We start from the raw sequence: 20,516 nt of genomic DNA, 5'->3' as shown, positions 1-20,516 counted from the left end.
GATAATATTAGCTGCAGATGTATTAAAATACAAAGTGACACTGTAAATAATATCTTTTCAGTTATGCATTTCTTTACATAGCTTCTTAACATGAGTTAAACGTTTAACTAAATAGTCATAGTTAAATACTTTTACACAGGAGACTGTTTGTTTAGATGTCGTCATGACAACTTTGACAAAATCCCTTCAATGTAATTAAGTGACACATACACATGTGTGTACCACTTTGATGTCTGTTCAGTGTGATGAGAGATTTGAAGTTAAAGATGATTGTTTTATTTGGTGTATGTTGAACCTGATATACTTAGTCAAAGAGAATCATTTAGTTTCTACATCGTGTTCTTCAGAGACTAACATGTATTATACCTTCAGCACTCTGAACAATGCTTTATTTTTTGCTCTTTGTCTCTCTTTGTGGTGTGATGTTTATTTATGATGCGACAGTTACGGGCTTCACAGTAGTTAAAGGCACCAAAGGCACGGCGGCAGCCACAGATTTGCATGGTGCGTGGAACACTGTAGGAGACCTCTAATAAAGACTTCAACTGGAAAAGAAGAATGGACCTTTGCAGAGAACAGAGGGATGACAATGAGTGGCTGGAACATTTGTATATGTGTGTGTGTGGAGACAAAAAAAACACACTACAACCCATGGCACACGCCTCAGTAGGGTTTTTAAGGCTGTGTGAGTTTTGAGGCCGAGAATAAAGGCGGACTGTGCTCACAGTTAGAGTTAGTTTGAATATCAAAGACGGGCATGATGGAGAACACCTAAGGAGAGTTATGGAGGAAACATTTGAAGGAAGTGTAGTTTTTGTATTTGTTTGTTCTGTTGTTTTCTTGTTTTTTGTTGTCATGTGTGGACTTTTGGTGTGTGTCTGTGTCCCATGCTCTCTGCTGTTGTTTGTTAATAACCCTTTTTAAAGAGGCTGAGTCTGTTGTCACACTGTCATAAATAACGTCTCCAGCAGTGAAGGACCACAGAGATGTTACAGCTGCGAGACAGGAAAAACAATTCTCTGTCCCGATCATCGGCAACAGAAGAGCCCTTAAAGTGTGCTCAGAGAGAGTCGATGACAGACCTGAGGTAATGAACAAACTTATATCTGGGCTGTAATGGAATTGTTGATTTCTGTTGGGGCCAAATGACCATATGAATTATTTATGGTTAAAAATAGAAAAGAGCCAAACATTAATGAATTTAGAATTATTTGTTTATATTATTGTTTATTCTGGCATATTTTGGTTTTAGTTTTTGTTAATTGATTTGGGGGTATTTGTGCCTAATTTCTTCCTGTTTGGGGGCGGAGCCACAGCGTATTGGCAGTGTAATTTAAGTTGATTAAGGACACCTGGGGTGAGGGTGAGAGTGGGGAAGCGGAACAGTTTTTTGACTGCAAAGGGTAGGATATACATGATATAGCGTTCTGATTTGTTTATTTTATTTTGTGAAGCTTTAGTTTTTGCTGAAAAGTTTTCTATTAATAAATGTAGTTTATAAGTTGACTTTGGATCCGCGGCTGCCTTTTGTTTTTATTTGATAGCGTGTTAAACACGCTCAGCAATGGCTTACCTAATTGATTTTGTTTGAAGCCATAACAATTTCAATATAAATCTTTGACAGGGGTTACCAAACATTTCCACTCAGGACCCCCTAAATTACTGTGTTAGCAACTGGAACCCCCACTGTCCCTATTCTCGTCATTTATTTTAAGGGTGCAATCACTAAAGGTTTGGTCCGTTTGAATTGACTCTGGTGTGCTGTGTCAGATAGTCCGTTTTGGTTGGGGTGGTGTGAACGCTCAAACAAACCCTGGGCCTCTTGAAAACGGGGGTCTGGGTTCGTTTCGGTAGGTGAGAACGCATTCTGGACCAAATGAAAAATGCTTCACCCCTGAATCGCACCGAGTCCACCGAACTTTATACGTGAAAGCGACCTAAGAAACTCTAGAAGCAGAACACACATGATGTCATTGTAGGACTTTGTGGACAAACATTTAAAACACAGATCACTTTCATTTCAGCATAAAATCTTACTGAATGACTAGAGGTGTATTTAAAAATTCAACTTCTTTTTTTAGATGTATTTTCACAATTATGGGTCAAATGCGCAAATCCAAATCATTCAACTTTTTTATTTGGTTACGGAAGGCATCTCGCGACCCCCTGTCTCAGATCTCACAACCCCCCAGGGGGTCCCGACCCCCACTTTGGGAACCACTTATCTATGATATTAAAAAAGAAAATTCAAAAATGCTCTTTTTAATTTTCTTAATTGAGCTCATAATCCTGTCTTGTGAAAAGCTGAAACAACAGAACGTTAAGCCTTGGTAAAAAAAAAAAAACAAGGTTGAATCATCTCTCAATATTGTTTTTGTGAATTAATAAACGTATCGTTTCACCTCCAACTGATATGATACCTCTCAAACTGAGGGATAGATCTGTCTTTCTTTGCACTCGGCTCTCTGTTGTAGGTTTAATGTCTATCTGTTTTATCACTATTGAGCACACTCAGAGCACACGTTTCATCCCCCCACACATCCCTTTATCTCATTAAGATTTTCTACCTGAAAGTACATCTCTGACATATTGCTCACTGCAATGCTCTTTATTAGAAATGACACATCTATAATTGGCTTTGAATTTGTGTCCATAAAAGTCTTTTCACTCCGAAGTACAAAAACTGCTACACTATTTTTAGAGTGCACTACATGTTCCCAGAAGTGTTGAAAAGTATTCCTCAGCGGAGCTTTGGGCCGTGCTGCTTTTTGTCGTCATCATGTCGTTGAGCTTTAATTGACTCAACAAGGATTTAGCAGTCCCCTAATGACACCACTTTGAGGACAGAGTCACGCTCATTAGTTCCCAATGATGCTCCATTCACAATGAAATTTGCCAGATATGCTTTCATTTGAGAGGTGTTTTAGTAGATCTTTTGTCTCTGATTGTTTCTTTCTCATATTTTACCAACATCACTGCTTCTCAGTTTTTTCCTCAGTATGTTTCTCACATTAACTAAATCTTTAACACTCAATTGTGAGGCTGATCAGAGGGAGAAGTTGGGGTAATTGAATGACTTCAGTCAGTTTCTACTTCAAGGACAGAAGGTAAAAAAAGGGAGGGGGGTGGGAAGAAGTAAGCATAGTCAGACATGATGGCCAAAAGAAAAAGAGAGAACAAGAGAAACCAAAAAGTGAGACGAAAATACAGAAAAAGGTTAGAAGGACAAAAAAATAAGGGGGTGGAAGGGGTGTGTCTTTCCAGCCTGTGGGACAGCACTGGTTGCCGGGGTAATGGGCGATGTGGGCTGGTGATTAATGGACTTCGTGCGAGGTGGGCCGTTTAACAGTGTGGGATTAGAGGACACGCAGCCACCGGTGGCCCACCGTTAACTGGGAGCCCCGATGCTGCCCCGCTCGGCACGACCTCCGCAGCTTAGCCGGGGCTTTCATCTGGCTTGAGGGCTGCTGCGAGAGGAGGGGGGTGATGTGAGGGGAGAGATGGGGAAGGGGCTAGACGATAACAGAGATGGGTACATAATTGTGCAGATATCGACAGATAATTTCTCTGTTTGCTGTGGCACCTAGCAACAATGTTCACCGACAGGCGTGTGCCATTTGTTGGAGCTGCTAACACTACAATAATGAGTTTTCATGCTGATGCTTCCACACACACACACACAGATGCAAAGATGCAAACCTTACTTTTCTGCCTTTTCCACAGAGGGCAATAAATTACCTTTATCCTTTATGTGCATGTGTGTGTGTGTGTGTTTCTTTTTGTCCTCTTTTGTGCTTTTGAGATTCATATTCAGACTTTCATTTGAGACCCCCGTGCTCTCACAGACAGGTGTCTGCCTCTGCACAGTGCAGGTGGGGTTTGTGTGTGTATGTGTGTGTGTGTTTGAACATTTTTCAGTTTTTGCAGGGCGTCCATGGGTCATTTATGCTTATGAGTGTGTTTGCGCAAGCCAACTGCTGTTCTGTGGTTTATTAGGATGCTGGATATGAGCTTTGGGGTTGCACATGAAGCTCGGCACCGCTGAGTCGTGATGTGTGTGTGTGAGCATTTGATCTGCATTGGTGTAAGAACTGTAAACAATGCTTTCCACAGCATCAGGTTTGTGTTCAGATTGAAAGTGAATGTAATCTGTAATACAGTATTTACCGCTGCACTTTTAGCTGTACTTGTTAATCACATCAGTTCCAATCAGAGAAAAGATGGATGTGTGTCTGTTTGACTGAGTTTCCAGACCCCGAGGAGAATGTGTGGTTATCTGTTTCTTTAAATGGTTTGGGCTTCATTTCTGTATCTTTGACAGTCTGGTTTTAGTTGAATATTTGATTTCCTCCAAAAACATCCAATATAAATATATAATATCAAGCCTTTCTTAAATGGAATAAAACTATTATCACTATTATTGATAAGTTGTTTCAAAATGAAGAAGCTCTATCTTTTGTGCCTTTTATAATGAACTTATAGAAACATCAACTGAATGTGACAAACAATTCTGTGCTGTCCATTTCTATAAGCTTACATTCAGAGGGCCACTTCAACTGAATGGTAAATGGACTTGAGTTTGTATCACACTTATCTAGCCTTCTGACTTCTCAAAGTTCTTTTACACCGCAGGTCACACCTACACATTCACACACTGATGGTAGTGTTTGCCATTTAAAGAACTAATCACATTCATACACCGTTGCTTGAGATTAAGTGTCTTGCCCAAGGACTCATCGGACATGTTGCTGCAGGAGCTGGGGATCAAATCCCCGACCTTCCGGTTGAGAGAAGACCGACTCTACCCACTGAGCCACAGCCGCCCCTGCATTTAAATTGCTATTCCTCAAAATGATTCTTGTGGTTGCTTATTGAGGATCCCGCCTGTCATTTTAAATCTACAACACAAAGATACTGATTTAGAGAGGGCAGAAATTATAGAAGTATTTAGTGAATCTTTACAGCCATAAATGCTCTTTCTTTCTCTTCTCTGCAGGCATTCATCCGTCCTTTCAGGGAGCACCACATCGATCCGACCGCCATCACTCGCCACGACTTCATTGAAACCAACGGCGACAACTGCATGATCCCCATCCTACCACTGTCTTACATGGCCTACAAGTTCCTCACATGCACACCAGGTGAGCACACTCACTAAATTAAATTTTCCTCAGCCGGCTTCCCAAGGAAGGGAATTCACACATGGCAGCAAGGTGAGGTACAAACAGAGAAGAGGGAGAGGAGTGCAATCTGTTCCTGTGACTGTGTAAATGAGGATGCTGAAGCTCTGGTGTTTTGTATTCTGCGTGAAAAATCTTCTCCCTCACACCTGTGAGTGAGAGACTATGGGGTGCAACACCTGCAGAGGTTTAAGCTCTCGCTGTAGATTCTTCGTCATCTGCACCGATGCTCTGAGAAAGGGGCGGTAAATCACAAGTGCTGCTTCACACATGTGATCCCTCACCGGCTTCCAAACCAGTACCACAGCCAACATGCTAATAATCAGATTTAGATGAAATGAGAATGTCAGGACTTGGAAGGTCAGCTTCACAGAGTTGTCCAAACTGCTGCAGTGACTCAGTGATCCAAGTTGCCAAAGGTAGCATTGACTCTGGCTGAGGAGTGTCCACTGATGATGGGAGGGCACGGGGCAGTGTTGCTGGTAATCATGTGCGCTGACCTAACAAATGCAGGGCAGGGAGGGGAGGGACGGGAGGAGGGAGATCAGCAGGGGAAACAGAGCAACCTGTTATTAAGGCGGTGGCATCTCCACCTGTCATGTCTACACTTCAACTTTAGCTGGAAGGTCAGTGACGGGTAAATAGGGGGGGAGGTCGGGGGTGTCGATATCAGTGAGCCATGTTGAGGGCTAGCTTAGCTGCAGTTTTACACTCTCACAAGTACTGATGATGTGTCTTATCTGCTGCCCTGATTAAACCAACTCTCTGTCTGGATGATTCTCTTTCCACCTCACCTTTCTTTGTGTTTATTTATAAAAGACTTCAATCAGTTCACCATGCTTTCCCTTTTATCCTCATGCACACACCTGCGCCTCGTGTCTCTGCTCATGGGCTTGCATAATAACGCCTCTTTCTCTCTCTTGTCTGTTCACTTTTTTTATAAGCAGTGTGTTTTAATAGTTTCAATAAAGAATCCATTACATTTCCCCAGTGCTTTCAGATTTGGACTTGGACTAATAAATAAACTATATTTAGTGTTTAAGAAGCGCAAGATTTTTATATAAACCACTGTTAACACAGAGAGCGCTTCATAGTGCTTTACACAATGAAAAACTGAACATTTGGAATATTTAGAGTATTAAAGGAGGTATGACAAAACTAAGGCATTATAATATCTAAAAGAACGAGTTATGGCATGAGGAGGAAATATGCATAAATAAATAGTGATTGAATTTAAAGGACATTAAAACATTAAAAAACACAGACATTAGAATACAAACTATATTAAAATACAGTTCGATTAAAGAGCAATTCAATTAATATTATAGTGGAATGAAGAACTTAAGGGAATGTTTAAAGATATAAAAAAAGAAGAAAATTTAAGACCAAAACAAACTGCATTAATAATCCAGGTGCAGGCACTCAGGATGGTTAGAAAAATATAGATGGCTTTTAATTGACTATGCTAGAAACATAAAATACACGCGTGTCGGCTTTCATCTTCTTCAGGGTGCACTGAGACAGAGAGAGTCATTGTTGCTGTAGTCACCACAGGTTTGCTCTGGTGAAGGCATGCAGCATTTTCCCTAGCCTTTAGAGGCATCACATAATAAACCCATCAAATACAAGTAAAAATACAAAGGAGAAATGGTAACATGACTTGAGCTTGTACAGCACTATTCTTGTCTTCTGACTACTCAAAGACACATTGGACATGTGACTACAGGAGCTGGGGATTGAACCCTCGACCTTCCGGTAGAGAGATAATGACTCAACTGAGCGACAGCCGCTCACAGTCCTAACCAGGAAGACATCATCAAAACAAGTGCATTCAAGTGAAACACATAACGTCAAAATAAACACTGTGATGGGACAGCAGATGTCGACTAAACATTCAACATGCACAAAATGAGGAATCAATTTAAATACATCATACCAAGATGATCCACAAACAGAGGAAAGAAACCAATGGCAAATCAAAACTATAAAAATATAACTATAAGTCAATATCAGACATCACTCAATATCACAGTTTGTTATTTGACGCTGGCCGTACGGTTGTTGCTGCTGTTATTACCTTGTCATAGTGTTTTTTCATATTCTTTACACATTTCTGTTGCTGTTTGTGGATTACCTGCAGTTAAAGGACACAATTAGACACAAGAGGGGACACTGTGAAGAACAATGAACTATGAAAAATGCTGTTCACTGATTGGTCACATTAAATTGCCATTTCTGGGACAATATTTTGGTAAGTTTGGCCGTTACGCTTCACTAGTGAACCTTACCGTCCCTGAAGTGGTACCAAACACTTACTGTACACTTGTAGGACCTGAGAGGTCTCATAACAGACTAAGAGGTCTGATAGGAACTTCGTACCAAGACCATTTAGTTCTTTACACAAGAAGAGTAGAATTTTACAATCTGTCCATTGACCCACAGGAAGCCAGCGTTGAGATGTGAGGAGAGATGTGCTCTTCTTATCTTGGTGTTGGTGAGATCTGTGGAAGCATCCTGGATGAGCTGCAGCTGTCTGATTGATTTTATTTTAGTCAGACCTGTAAAAATTATGTTATTAGCTAAAGTTAGCAATTTTAACAGCAGTACTTATCGTAGGCATTTTATTATTCTTGCTTCAAATCTGCAGCCTCACAGAGTCACTGACATGGCTGCAAAACAATTCTTTAAACTTTTTTGTCATGAACACAGCATAGTGATGACAGCTATGTCCCCTTTACTACACAAGTCAGGTCTATAAATAAGAGAACCTGGAGTGCTGGTTTTGAAAGTTGGTAGAGCAGGAGCCTTGTGTACAGAGAGGCTACAGTCTTTGTCGCACATGGTCACAGGTTCTTCTCCCAGTCCTGGAGCATCCCCCTTTTCCTCTCTCTCCCCATGTCTCTCTCCACAAAAAGGCATAAAAAGCCCCCAAAAAAACTCTGAAACCAATGAAAATCCTGTGAGGAGTTTTTTATATATTAAGTATTGAAGGAGCAAAGGGGGAAACTTGCAAAGGTCAGCTGATTGTCCGCAGCAGGGAGCAGCTAATGGGGGGTGAGTGAGGGAAGATTAGAGGGGGAGAGAGCGGTAGTGAGGTTTCTCTCGTAGGTGACATCCACACCTGTCATGTCACATACCGCAGGGAGTCAAGAGGTCACCAGACAGAGACGGGGAGAGACGCAGTGACATCTACACCTGTCATGTCTGCACAATAAGTGGTCACCGCTAAGAGTTTGAGACAGAGGGTGAGAGTGCAAAGAGGAGAGACGGAGTGAGAGAGCGTGGGGGGGGTTGGCGGTGGCAGAGGGTCATGTAGCGGTAAGATGACATCTAAACCTGTCATGTCAAGCTCCACATGGTGTCAAGCAGTCACCAGACAGAGACAGAGACAGAGGTAAAGGGGGGGAGCTGAAAGCTGTGAGGTGACATCTCCTGCTGTCATGTCTGCACTTGAACAGGGGTCATAGGATCACTGTTAAAACTAAAGAGAGGGGAAGAGTGTGGAGGTAGACAAAGAGAGGACAGCTGTAAGTCATATGGAGAGAAAGACTTCATAAGAGTAGACAGCCGTGTTAAACACTGTGTTCATGCATGTGAATGTTTGAAGAATTGAACAATAAAACTGACCTTTTGTCTGACACCATCTTGTCCTTCATTTTGGATTAAAGTCTATTTCTTCATGTAGAAACCTGACTGGATTAAGATCATAAAATGCTCAGGTGTATAAGAAGCTGTCTGTTACTCCAAAAGGGATTGTGGGTTTCCATTGTGTTCAGTCAAAGTCTTGGTAAAAGCAGGAACTATATTCAAAACTATTGTGGTTTTCTAATGATTTATTTATGGTAAGCAGAAGACAATGGGGCGCCTCTAGTGTAGTGGTTCGTGCTCGCACCCAATGTACAGAGGCTGTGGTCCAGGCAGGGTTCAAATCCGACCTGTGGGAAAGGTCCCACAGTTCATTCCCTACTCTCTCTCTCTCCCTGTTTCCAACGCTATCCACTGTTCTATCTCTACAATAAAAAGTTTTTTTTTTCTCTCAATACAGAACTTAGATGACATGAACATATTGTAAATAAAACAAAGTACACAGTATTCAAATCACTGTCCATCCTGTCTCTCATCTTTCTCCTCTTGCTTCTTCCCCTCTTCCTCCTTCTCCTATGCCTCCTCCTCCTACTCATCCTCCTCTTCCTCTAACCTTTTCTCCACAATTTGTCCTCCATTGTTGTGCACACCAAAAAGCCAAACTAAACTCCTAATGATGGTGTTCAAGCTCTCATTTCTGATTGGTTACAGGTGTCTTCACATGTGCATTCTGAGTGCAGCTGGTTGTTGATTGAGTGTTTCAGTGATGGTGTTCAGCACAAGCTTTCACTTTTGAATGATCTGTCTTTATGTAGAGTAGTGTGTTCAGTCAAAACCCTGTGTAGTGTTGAGGCTGAGAGTGTGTGTAAAGTTGTGTAAGTCTGGGCCGACAGTTTGGACCTTGTGAGTCGACTTTCAATAACTGTAAGCAACTGAGCTGCCAGGTCCCTTAAGTTAAATCTCATTTCATTATTTTACAGAATTTAAAACATAAATAAAGGAGAAAAAACAAATCTCATTGTCTTTATTCCATGTTAAACTCTGAGGTCTTTAAAGGTCACTCACTCTCAACCCAAATCATTTTTAGAAACAGATTATTTCAAGATTTTTCCCTCTCTAGTGGCCGCCGGATAGCCTAGTGGTTATGTCGCGCGCCCTTTGTACAGAAGCTATAGTCCTCACAGCAGTGACCACAGGTTCAAATCTGACCTCTGCTGCGTGTCGACCCCCACTCTCTCCTCCCAACACTTCCTGTCTCTTGTCAGCAATCCTATCTAATAAGGCAAAAAGGCCCCAAAAATACCTTTGCCCCTCTCTCTCTTTTCACCTACTAATCTATCTTTCATTCTGCTGTTTTCTAGCTTCTGATAACCTCTTATTGTGTGACGTGCTGGGCTCCAAAGACAATACATCCCAGTAAAGAAAGATGCACTCATAAGAATGCTGTTTTAGTGTGACATTCTCACTGAGCCAGTAAACTCACCTCCCATTTCCCCAGCCTCCAACTCCACCTTCATCTAAATATCACATTAAAAAACAAAAAAACAAGACACACATTGTGTCCTGTCCCTGAGTGTCTCTGTAGGACTGCTGTGCAGCTCTCATGGAGATTCAGGAAGCAGGAGTCCTTTAAATATTAGAAGGAGGCTCAGATGATGACTCACAGTAGCTTTGAACCTCAGTCTGACTTTCTCTTGGTCAATAAACAACAGACAGAATGCGTCGAGACTGATTTTCTTGTAAGATGGCACACAGGTGAGGAGCGTCTCACTCCTGACTGATTCACTTAAATGTCTCTCTTGATGCCCGTGGTGTCGGGGTGTCAGCACTGTGATGAACAGTGTGAACAATGTGACTAAAGTCCTGAACACTGATGTCAGATGACTCGCACTCCGCTTGGCCTCTCTGTTATTGGCAAACAGTTTCTGTCGTTGTTGTTTTTACATTGAGATTATTTTTACCCTCTCTCCTCGACTTCCCACTTGTCTGTCTTTGTCTTCCGCTGCTGCCACTCTTCCTCGCCTCTCTCTGTCTTCTCTTCTTTTCCCCCCCTGTTCCTCTTCCTCCACCCTCGGTCTCTTCATCTCTCCGAGGCTCCTGCCAGCATCCTCTCTGTGGGAGTGCTACGCCTTCATGCTGGCCTCTCTTCATTACATTTAACAGTTTGATCAATAATTCTATTAACTTTACTCTCTCCTTTCTTTCTCACTCTGTGTACACGTCTCTCTCCTGTCACCCCTCAGAGGCCTTGGTGGCGTCCTATCCCTGGGACTGCTACGTCTTCGCCCTGGCCGTTTTTGTGACATTGACCAATCAGATTCACAAGTGGAGCCACTCCTACTTCGGCCTGCCGTGCTGGGTCATGCTGCTTCAGGACTGGCATCTGGTGTTGCCACGGAAACATCATCGCATCCACCATGTCTCGCCACATGAGACATACTACTGCATCACTACAGGTGAGAGCCTGTATGACCACCACCAGTTAATGATGTTTTTGCATGGTTACCATGGTCAGTACATCCTTGTGTGTGTGTGTGTGCATTCATGCAAATGAGTGTGTAAGTATGTGTTTGTTCTGTTTGTTGAAAAACCCTAACCCTAACCCTAGAGAAGGGGTAGAATGTGAACTCACCCTTCTTAAACTATTTAAGCCGACAAGATGAAACCTGCTATGGTCCTCAGTGATTGATTCAACAGTTTTGAAGATGGATGGATGGTGGACACTTTATTGATCACGAGGGACATTCACAGTATGAGTAGCAGTAGTAACATTTTAATAACAATAATATCTTATAATGCAGGAATAAGAAACAATTCAAAGTTAAAATTAAAACTTGCTGTACAAATTACAGAGTACAACAGCTCAGCAGCATTTATTTTTGAAAGGTTCAGCAGAGTCTGTATGGAGGTAGGGCATTTTCAAAAGAGTCTGCAATTTAAGATGCAGGTAAATTATGTATCCAAAGAAACATTAACGCGTCAAATAATTGAAATGTTTTATTGGAAAGATAACCGCTTGATGGTCAGGGTTAGTTTTCCAGGGGGTCCCATAGTAAGAGGCTGTCAAATGTTTGTAGTCTCAGAGTAGATCCCCCCCACCATAACAAAGAGGTGTTTTACAGTATTGTTGTAGAAAAAATCAAATTAACTGTTACATTTTGTTATGAAGGAATTGTAGACTGTTCATAACAGAATAAAGAGGTTGAATGAATAACACAAGATAAATTATACAAACAACATGTTTACTGTTACTTTTAATTTTGATTATTGTAAGATAGAAAAAAATAGACTGATTAAAAATACAACTGTGAGGAGATGTACAATATTAAGAAGCTTTATATTTACATTTTGATATGTAGAAGATGTTTAAGACATTTTGAAGAGTGGGGTCCCCTCCAGACTATAACGGGAGCCTTGGCATGGAACCTGTTGGGAACTCCTGGCTTAGAAAACTCCACATCTCAAGTTCAGATGGCATTTGATGTTCTGCAGTTTGGTCTTTTGGTCTCCTTGTTACTCTTCCTATGTCAGAGTAGCTATCTCGTTAAGTTAAAACATACTTTAATAACATTGTTTTCGTCTGGATGATATCAGCTGCATCAGAGGGGCGGAGCCAAGCTTAGGAGATCAAAATAAATCATACCAGAACTAAAACAATATTCCTGCCCTCATATTGTAAACCATCAAAGTGTGAAAACACAGAAAGATGATGTGACTCCCGGACGCTATCGTTGTGTATTTTGTGGGCGGCCATTTTAGATCGCCATAATTGCAGCTGATGACTCCAGAATAATTTCCTGTTACAATTCTCAGTAGATTGGGACAAAATGGTGGCAGTGTCTGTCTGTCTGTCTGTCGGTTTCTTATAAATAACTAAAAGACAATGTTCTGTTTTTGTGCATGTGTGTCTTTAGAGACACATTCAGTATTCTGCATGCATCTGGGTGAGAGGGAGGGAGGGAGGGAGAGGGAAGCGGGAGGATACACAAGGGGGATTGAGTTTGTACGTCACCCTGCGCCCCTGCGGACGACAGATGTGTGTGAGTAAGTTGAGGGGGGTTGGCATCAGGAAAGTGTGTTTGTTCACGCGCACACCCGCTTACATCTGCATACTCGAGCATCTGTGTGTGTGCTCGTCTTTTTGACCTCCCCTCGGTCTCTAACCTGTGTGTGTGTGTGTGTTTGTGTTGGGAGGTGGGTTGGTGGTGGACGGGGGACCCACAGGGGACGGCGACGGCCCCCACGCTCCCCCTAGCCTGCCTGCCTGAGCCGGGCCTGGATTCCACTGGGGCCCGCCTAGCTGCCTTTGTGTTCGCCACCGGCTGACAATCCCCATGTATATTTAATGCTAACCTGCTGTCTGTTCTAACAAATAGGACTTCACAGGCAGAGGGGGGATGGAGGACATGGGGGGGGGGGGGGGGAGCGGGAGCGGGAGGGTGAGGAAAGGAGAGGATGGGAAGGAAGCGGGGATTTAGAGTTAAAAAAGAAAGGAGGAGTGTGTGGTAAGAGAAGGAGAACAAGGAGAGATGGAGAGAAAGAATCAAACAGAACCTCTGGCTGCTTTACTATCTTCCAGCAGAGCGAGGGTCACTGGAGGGACACACGCACGCACACACACACACACACAGGCGAACATGCACACACACACATGCACGCACGCACGCACGCACGCACACACACACACACACACACACACACAGTATTCATTCCATGCAAACACATCATGGGGTGGTTGTGTGTGAGCATCAGATAAGGGTTGCCTAAGTACACTCAGCCCATTTGAATGTCTGTGTGTGTGTGTGTGTGTGTGTGTGTGTGTGTGTGTGTGTGTGTGTGTGTGTGTGTGTGTGTGTGTGTGTGTGTGTGTGTGTGTGTGTGTGTGTGTGTGTGTGTGTGTGTGTGTGTGTGTGTGTGTGTGTGTGTGTGTGTGTGTGTGTGTGTGTGTGTGTGTGTGTGTGTGTGTGTGTGTGTGTGTGTGTGTGTGTGTGTGTACGTACACCTCGGAGCAGAGAGGAGAAAATGGTGTCACATGAAGCTTGAAGACAACAGAGCTAACTGTGCTCTATTTAACCTCACTGTGGTCTGATTACCTGAGCCACATTACATAAACACACTACATTACTTCACCAGACCTGTGCTACATGTGCAGAGCAGAGTGTGTTAACTCAGTTAAATGGTAAATGGACTTGAGCTTTGATAGCACTTTTCTAGTCTTCTGACTACTCAAAGCTCTTTTACACTGCAGGTCACACCTACACATTCACACACTGATGACAGACTCTTCTGTGTAAAGTGTCTGTCAGTTTTAACTCATCCATTCATACACATTCATTTGCTATCGACGAGCAGCAGGAGCAACGTGTGGCTGCAGGAGAAGGAGATCGAACCCTGGACCCTCCGGTTGAGAGACGACTGACTCTACCACTGAGCCACAGGAGCTAATCATATTGAAGTAGACATTTGAAAAGATAATTAGCTTGACGCTTGTTAACATCTTCGTCAATTGATTGAAGATCAACTGAAAAAGGTCCAATAGAAAGTAGCCATCTACCAAAGAGGAATCAGACATAATGCCATTATAATTGATAATTGATTCTTCTGTGATGCTCGTATTCTGGGACTAGGACGATTATACTGGGACTAGGACGATTGTACTGGGACTAGGACGATTGTACTGGGACTAGGACGATTATACTGGGACTAGGACGATTGTACTGGGACTAGGACGATTGTACTGGGACTAGGACGATTGTACTGGGACTAGGCAAGGCAAGTTTATTTCTATGGCACATTTCAACAACAAGGCAATTCAAAGTGCTTCACACAAGACGAAAGCATCATGACAGAGGAAAGAAAAGAAACATTAAAATAGAACATTTAGAAATCACTGAAATTATTCAATCTGAAAATATGTTCAAATAAAAATAATTCAAATGAAATTAATTGATGTAAAAATAAATAAAGAAAATAAAATAAATTAAGAGTTCAAAAAATATAATAATAATTACAGTGCAGAGTTGCTGTTTAATTAAAGGCAGCTGTAAACAGGTGTGTCAGTCTGAACTTTAGGACAGTAGTGAAGCTGAATCTCCTAAATGACCTGTAATGGTAGCTTGACTTAACTGTCCATGTTAAAGTTCTGATTGACTTTGTGGGCTTCAAAAGTAAAACTTCAATTTGGCAAACGCTTTACTCTACAAACAGATGTACACATTGTGTTTGAGTTTGTGCGTGCGTGCGTTAGTGTGTAATCTGCACAGCAGATGTATGTTTACCTCAGAGCAGTGTGTGAGCACAGAGACGATGGTAGCTTCATGCATGTATGCATTTGAACATGTAAATGTTCCTTGGCCTGCAGCCATACATACATTCATGTATTTACCTTTGACATACAGTAGATGCAGAGGTATAAGAGTTTTATGAAGCATAAAGAAGAGAGGCTGAGGATATGTGTGTATGCATGTGAGTGTAGTGTGTGTGTGTTTCTTGGGTTGGTAGGGGCTGAGAAGACCCCCTCATTGCTCTACCTCCCTGGAATTTAATCTGTAAATGATAACGAGTGTTAGACGAGAGGTTAGATTTTGCTGGGAGAATAGAGGATCAGGGTCAGATGGGAATAAAGCAGTAAAAAAAAAGATGACATTAAGAACAGAGGAGTGAAATCTGAGGTGAAGCCAAGAGATTAAAAGGAAACAACACACTTGAGGAAGGAGTTGACTTTGTTTGCAGAAGAAGAGGGTGTGTAGAATTTGAGAAAGGAAGGTTACAAATGGATTAACACAGGTCAGTGTTTGCCCTGTGGGTGCTGCTGGAGAACAGGGTGGGGTTGAGGATAAGACTAATGTCAGGAGCAAGACGCCCGTTAGGGGTCCAAGGCTATGGACTGATCTGTCTGAAACACTTAAGTATATACGCCGGTGTCAAAGTCAGATCATTGCATAGCTGCGGTCCAGTGTGACTGAGTGTTTGACAGACAGCACAGTCAGCAGCCCTGCAGGAGAGGCTCCACGGTGTGCAACCATTTTTATGACTGTGAACAAGACATGCACCTTTACTTTCTGTTTGGAAGATTTTTATTTTCTTCATATCATAAACACAAGCAATACAGATCAAACATGACACTCAATATGCTGATGGGGAAGTTAAATCAGGGTCGTTTTTCCTGAGATACCCTGAACTGACAGAGGAGTGAAGAATAAATATTTTATTAACACGTAATCTTAATCTTAAACTCTAGCTTTAGTTATATTGAGTATACACTTCAGGGATCATTTTGAGTGTTTCTCTGAAACTCCGCTAATGCAACTCAGTATAGTGGACACATGTTAGCACTGAGCATGACCTTATGAAGTTTGTAAACCCTGAGTTTTCCTGAACTTATGTCTTGTCTTCCTCTGAAATCAGCTTTCTTTTTAAGCAGCCATTCACAGACTCAAGATGAGAAATAAAAAGAAATGCCAGGGCACACCCAACCTTTAACCATACGTCTTTGATTAGTGTTAAATACAAATGTGTATTTCCCAAAGTGAAAGCAGCCTATGGCAATTCAGTGCAAAGAAAAAAGAAAATCCCTGCACACTTCCCAATTTTAAGCTACTGCATGATTAGATATATCTTTATGGTAAATGAGCTCTTGCTGCCACCTGCAGTACCTTCAGCGACCTTCTGGGGGATGAGGCCAGGACCTTGGGATTGGCTGACTTTTGGCTCACTTCAATGTCAGAACTCTGATTTTAAAGTGAGTAAATTCTGAGAAAATAAATGTCTGCGCTTAAACAAAAAAATGTCACTGTCCCTAATCCTTCAGTAATTTCACCAGGTCAATATTTCAGTTTGTCAAATGACTTTTGTCAGCAACGAAGCCACTTTACTGTCAGCCTCAGCCTTTCTGTTGCAAATTCAAAAATGGTAGCTTGTTAACTTTTCCTAAAGTTGGAAACACTGTGAACTTTATCTGCCAAATATCAAGACGTTTACATGCTGATGTCAGTATCACTGTGAAGCATCACTGTGCCCACACACAGCCTCAAACATAGACTTAGGTGCAAAGTCACAGTACAGTTGTGCAAATTTGGCAGCCACTTAACCTGCAAAAAGATCAAAAAAGAAGAAGGTAATTCTCAAAGATCCTTCAAAGGACGAGATACCCCAAAACTTTTTTTTACTTGTGCGTCATTGTCATGTCTTCTCTTCTCTCTTTCCTAAGCTAATGTTTGAACATTGACACACAGACAATCATTCTCAGCTGCAGAATGTTATTGGCTTTTCCTTGTATTAATTTATTGCAGTAACTTGTAAATTCACTTTATTCATACAGCGGCTGCTTCCACCTGACATCACAGGGTATACTGAAATACTTAAACATGTTAAATATGGCCGTGCAGTCCTTCTCTTTCTACACACATTTATTTTGGGCTCATCTTAATTCTAGAAGCTAACAAACCTTCACTCCTCAACTCTGCATCCTTTTTTTTTTATCATTGTCTTACTTTTTTTCTTCCTCTCCTCATTTTACATTCCTCATTCTCTTTGTACTGCCTAACAATGTGTCTCCTCTTCTTGTTCTCCACATCCAAAGGCTGGTGTAACTATCCACTGGACCAGGTGGGCTTTTGGAGACGGATGGAGCAATTGATCCAACGACTAACAGGGCAGAGACCGCGTTCAGATGACCTGGCATGGGCCAAGAAGACCGACAGATAAACACACAAATGGATGGAGGGGCAAAGGGGCTTTCAGCTGCAAACGTAGAATAGAGATGAGGAGAAACACACACACACACACACACACACACACACACACTGTACCTATGTCTCTATGCTTCTTGCTTTTTTGCAAAAAGAAAAAAAAATCAAAGACATTCCAATTGATTTCTTTGCTTGCTTTAGTCTGTACTTTAACAAGCTTTGAACGTAGGAGGCAAAACCATTAACACTCTGCTGTGACAGCCAATCAGCTTTTAGTCCTGTTGACCAATGACGTGTGGAGGCATTGTGGTGTGTAGGTGTAGGAGGTTTCTGGAGGTTGGGCTCTCCAGGAGTGACACCACGCTGCTTGTTTCAGGCAGCTTCTTACACACACACACACACACGCACACGCACACGCACACACGCGCACACACACGCGAGAAAACCATGTTAACAAGAAGAGGTAAAAATAAATACTCTGTCTTCTATATAATATTTATTATGGCTTTACTTTAAACCACTCTCAGCATCGTCTTCAATACATTGTTAGTGCATACATACAAACCTATGTGAATTCCTGTGGCTCACTTTGGATCTGTTGGGATTCGTGGAGCTCACACACACAGACAATCCTCATTGATGTTTTTCATCAGAGATGAGTTTGAAAAAGTCTACTTTTTTTATAGCTTCATGATAAACCTCTATCAATTCAAAGCTCCTAAATGAACATATCTAAAGCTTAAAATGAGCCAGAAATATCGTTTTCATCTTGAAGCCATTTTAATGACTTTCTCTCATTTGACGTAAAGAAGCATTTCATCTTTTTGCACTTTCATGCTTATGCTTAAGATCGACAGCCAGATTTATTTTTTCACTTTGTGACATCTTTAGTCGGACGATATCCACTTACAATAAAAGGATGTCTGCCGTCAGATTTCCATATTTCTTAACAGACAGAGATGACACACAGCTGAGCTTGTTAGTGATCTGAATGGAAGTGGCAGATATGAGCACAGTGAACATGTTTATACTTACAGGATTTTTCAGAAATGTTTGCAAAGATCTATACCACTCTGAATGTCAGGATGAAAAACACAAGGTCAGTTAGTAAATCTTAGCATAGAGACTGAAAACAACAAGAAATGCAAAACTACACCTTTACAGCCTGAATTTAACCCTTAATTTTCTTGATGTACGATAGATATTTACCTTCAAACACAGCCAGCCATGCTTTCTTTCTCTGTTTTTCTGTCTTCACTGTGAGCTTCAGCTTTCCATTAGGCATGCAGACTTAAGCTGGTCAATCTTCTGATCCTTCATCAGCAAGAAAGTAAACAAGAACATTTCAAAAGATGACATAAAAAAAGGTTAAACACAGAGAGAGTCTGGCATGACTCGAGTCTCTTTCCTTAGTTAACAGAGTGGCACAGACACAAGGGGGAGAACCTTCTTGGCTTCTGTAGTTTCTCCGTTTTCTACTCATGCCTGCAGACAGAAATCTTTTCAGCTAAAGTGTTGTTTCTTGGGGGATGCTTTTGGCTGCCCTTAAGGCCAAAAATGGAGTAAAACATGTTTTATGAATTGTTTTTCACCTCCTCACTGGAAACCTCACGGCAGGGAAACTTAGCTGGTAATCACCCTTAAGTCCTGCTTTCTTGTCACATTCTGCATCACAAGAAATTCAGCTTGACTTCAGTCCAGAATAGCAAACAGAAAACAGATTCCCCTCCTTATCACTTCAGTTGGTTGACCTTTCACATCCATAATACTCCAGTTTAAAAGTGAAAGGGAGTTTGGTCATTTCTGCTTTTCTGTCATTTTAAATACAAACTAAACAGAAATTTGTTACAAACCCTAAAACCCGTCACACATTAAAAAAAAAGATATATTCATGTGTTAAAAAATCCTAGAATTTTTTTTATAACAATTTGTCAGCTGATGTGAAAAAGAGGAAGAGAGCCTTAAAGTAATTTTAATAATATTTAATATAACTGTCATTAATTTGCTTTCAATGTCTCCATCATCTGGGTCTTGTTTCAGTCTCTACACATGCACTTTAGTCGTCTGTTTCTGACTCTGTAAAAGAGGCTGGCTGCTTGAAGCGTTCTTTATTTTTAGGCTGTTAATCATTTCAACCACAGGTTGGTAATAACTGCACTTTATTGTTTTACTTTTGTTATTATCTCAAAAGGCACTCATGATAACACATAGTATACGGATTCAATCAAACATCTCACTAGCATGCACACACACATACACACACACGTTGAATGCAGTCACACACAAACACACACATGCTCTTTATCACTTTGTGTTCTGTGTCCTCTGGCTTTGTAATTTTCTGTTTTTTTATGAATGGATCAAGCCTTGTATAGTTACATTTTGACGTTACATTTTGCAGCTCGATGCTCACTGCTCGTCTTGCCTTAATGTTTTTATCTGCTCTTTGGTTTTAATAAAGGGTTATTGACACCAACTTTTCACTTCCTATTTTAATCTTTTATTAAACTTGGTTTTGTGAAATGTATTTGCAGGATGTGAGATGCTCTGCTTTGGGTGTTGAAGAGGAAGTTTAAGAGTTAGATGATTTTTTTTACTGTTTGCAGAACTTATGTTGTGGTTGGTTTTGGTGCTGAAGTTCGAGGCCTTTGAATGTGTGCAGACAAAATGAGAGCACTGAATGAGGACACACCAAATGATGTGTGCTTTTCATTAATCTTAACACATGCTTCTTTGTCAGTGTTAATGCTCCGTTCTAAAGTATCAGTATGTGATACTGATACGGCTTCAGACTGTATTGAAAGTCACCAGCGCCCTCTAGTGTTGAAAATAAGCGTCTGCTTTGTATGCTTTCACCCATCACAGATCAGTCAGAAACGATATACAGAGTACTGCATAACTTCTCGAATGACAGTCCTCAGCAGAAGTCTGCTTTGCCGACATGTTTTAAAGAGAAGAACTTCTCTCTTGAAGTGGTTTCAAAATGAATCTGGACATTAAGTTCAACCTGCTAAAATGTAATACGACATACATTTATATTAAATATGAGAGAACAGTTCCG

At 41.4% G+C, this 20,516-nt stretch overlaps 1 protein-coding gene across 1 annotated transcript in view; it reads left to right on the top strand.

Moving 5' to 3' along the window:
- si:ch211-212o1.2 (uncharacterized protein LOC492735 homolog) overlaps positions 1-19,931 on the top strand; it is a 49,632-nt gene extending 29,701 nt beyond the window's left edge. The window contains exons 4-6 of the mRNA XM_020640500.3: positions 4,997-5,141; positions 11,009-11,221; positions 17,347-19,931. Coding sequence (XP_020496156.1) covers positions 4,997-5,141; positions 11,009-11,221; positions 17,347-17,471 — 483 coding nt within the window. The 3' untranslated portion in view covers positions 17,472-19,931. The remainder of the gene's footprint in view (positions 1-4,996; positions 5,142-11,008; positions 11,222-17,346) is intronic.
- The last annotated feature ends 585 nt before the right edge of the window (positions 19,932-20,516 follow it).

The sequence above is a fragment of the Labrus bergylta genome, chromosome 7 (assembly GCF_963930695.1).
Source record: "Labrus bergylta chromosome 7, fLabBer1.1, whole genome shotgun sequence".
Lineage (NCBI taxonomy): Eukaryota > Metazoa > Chordata > Actinopteri > Labriformes > Labridae > Labrus > Labrus bergylta.
Note: the sequence above shows the minus strand (reverse complement) of the source record. Positions and strands in the feature narration are given on the sequence as shown.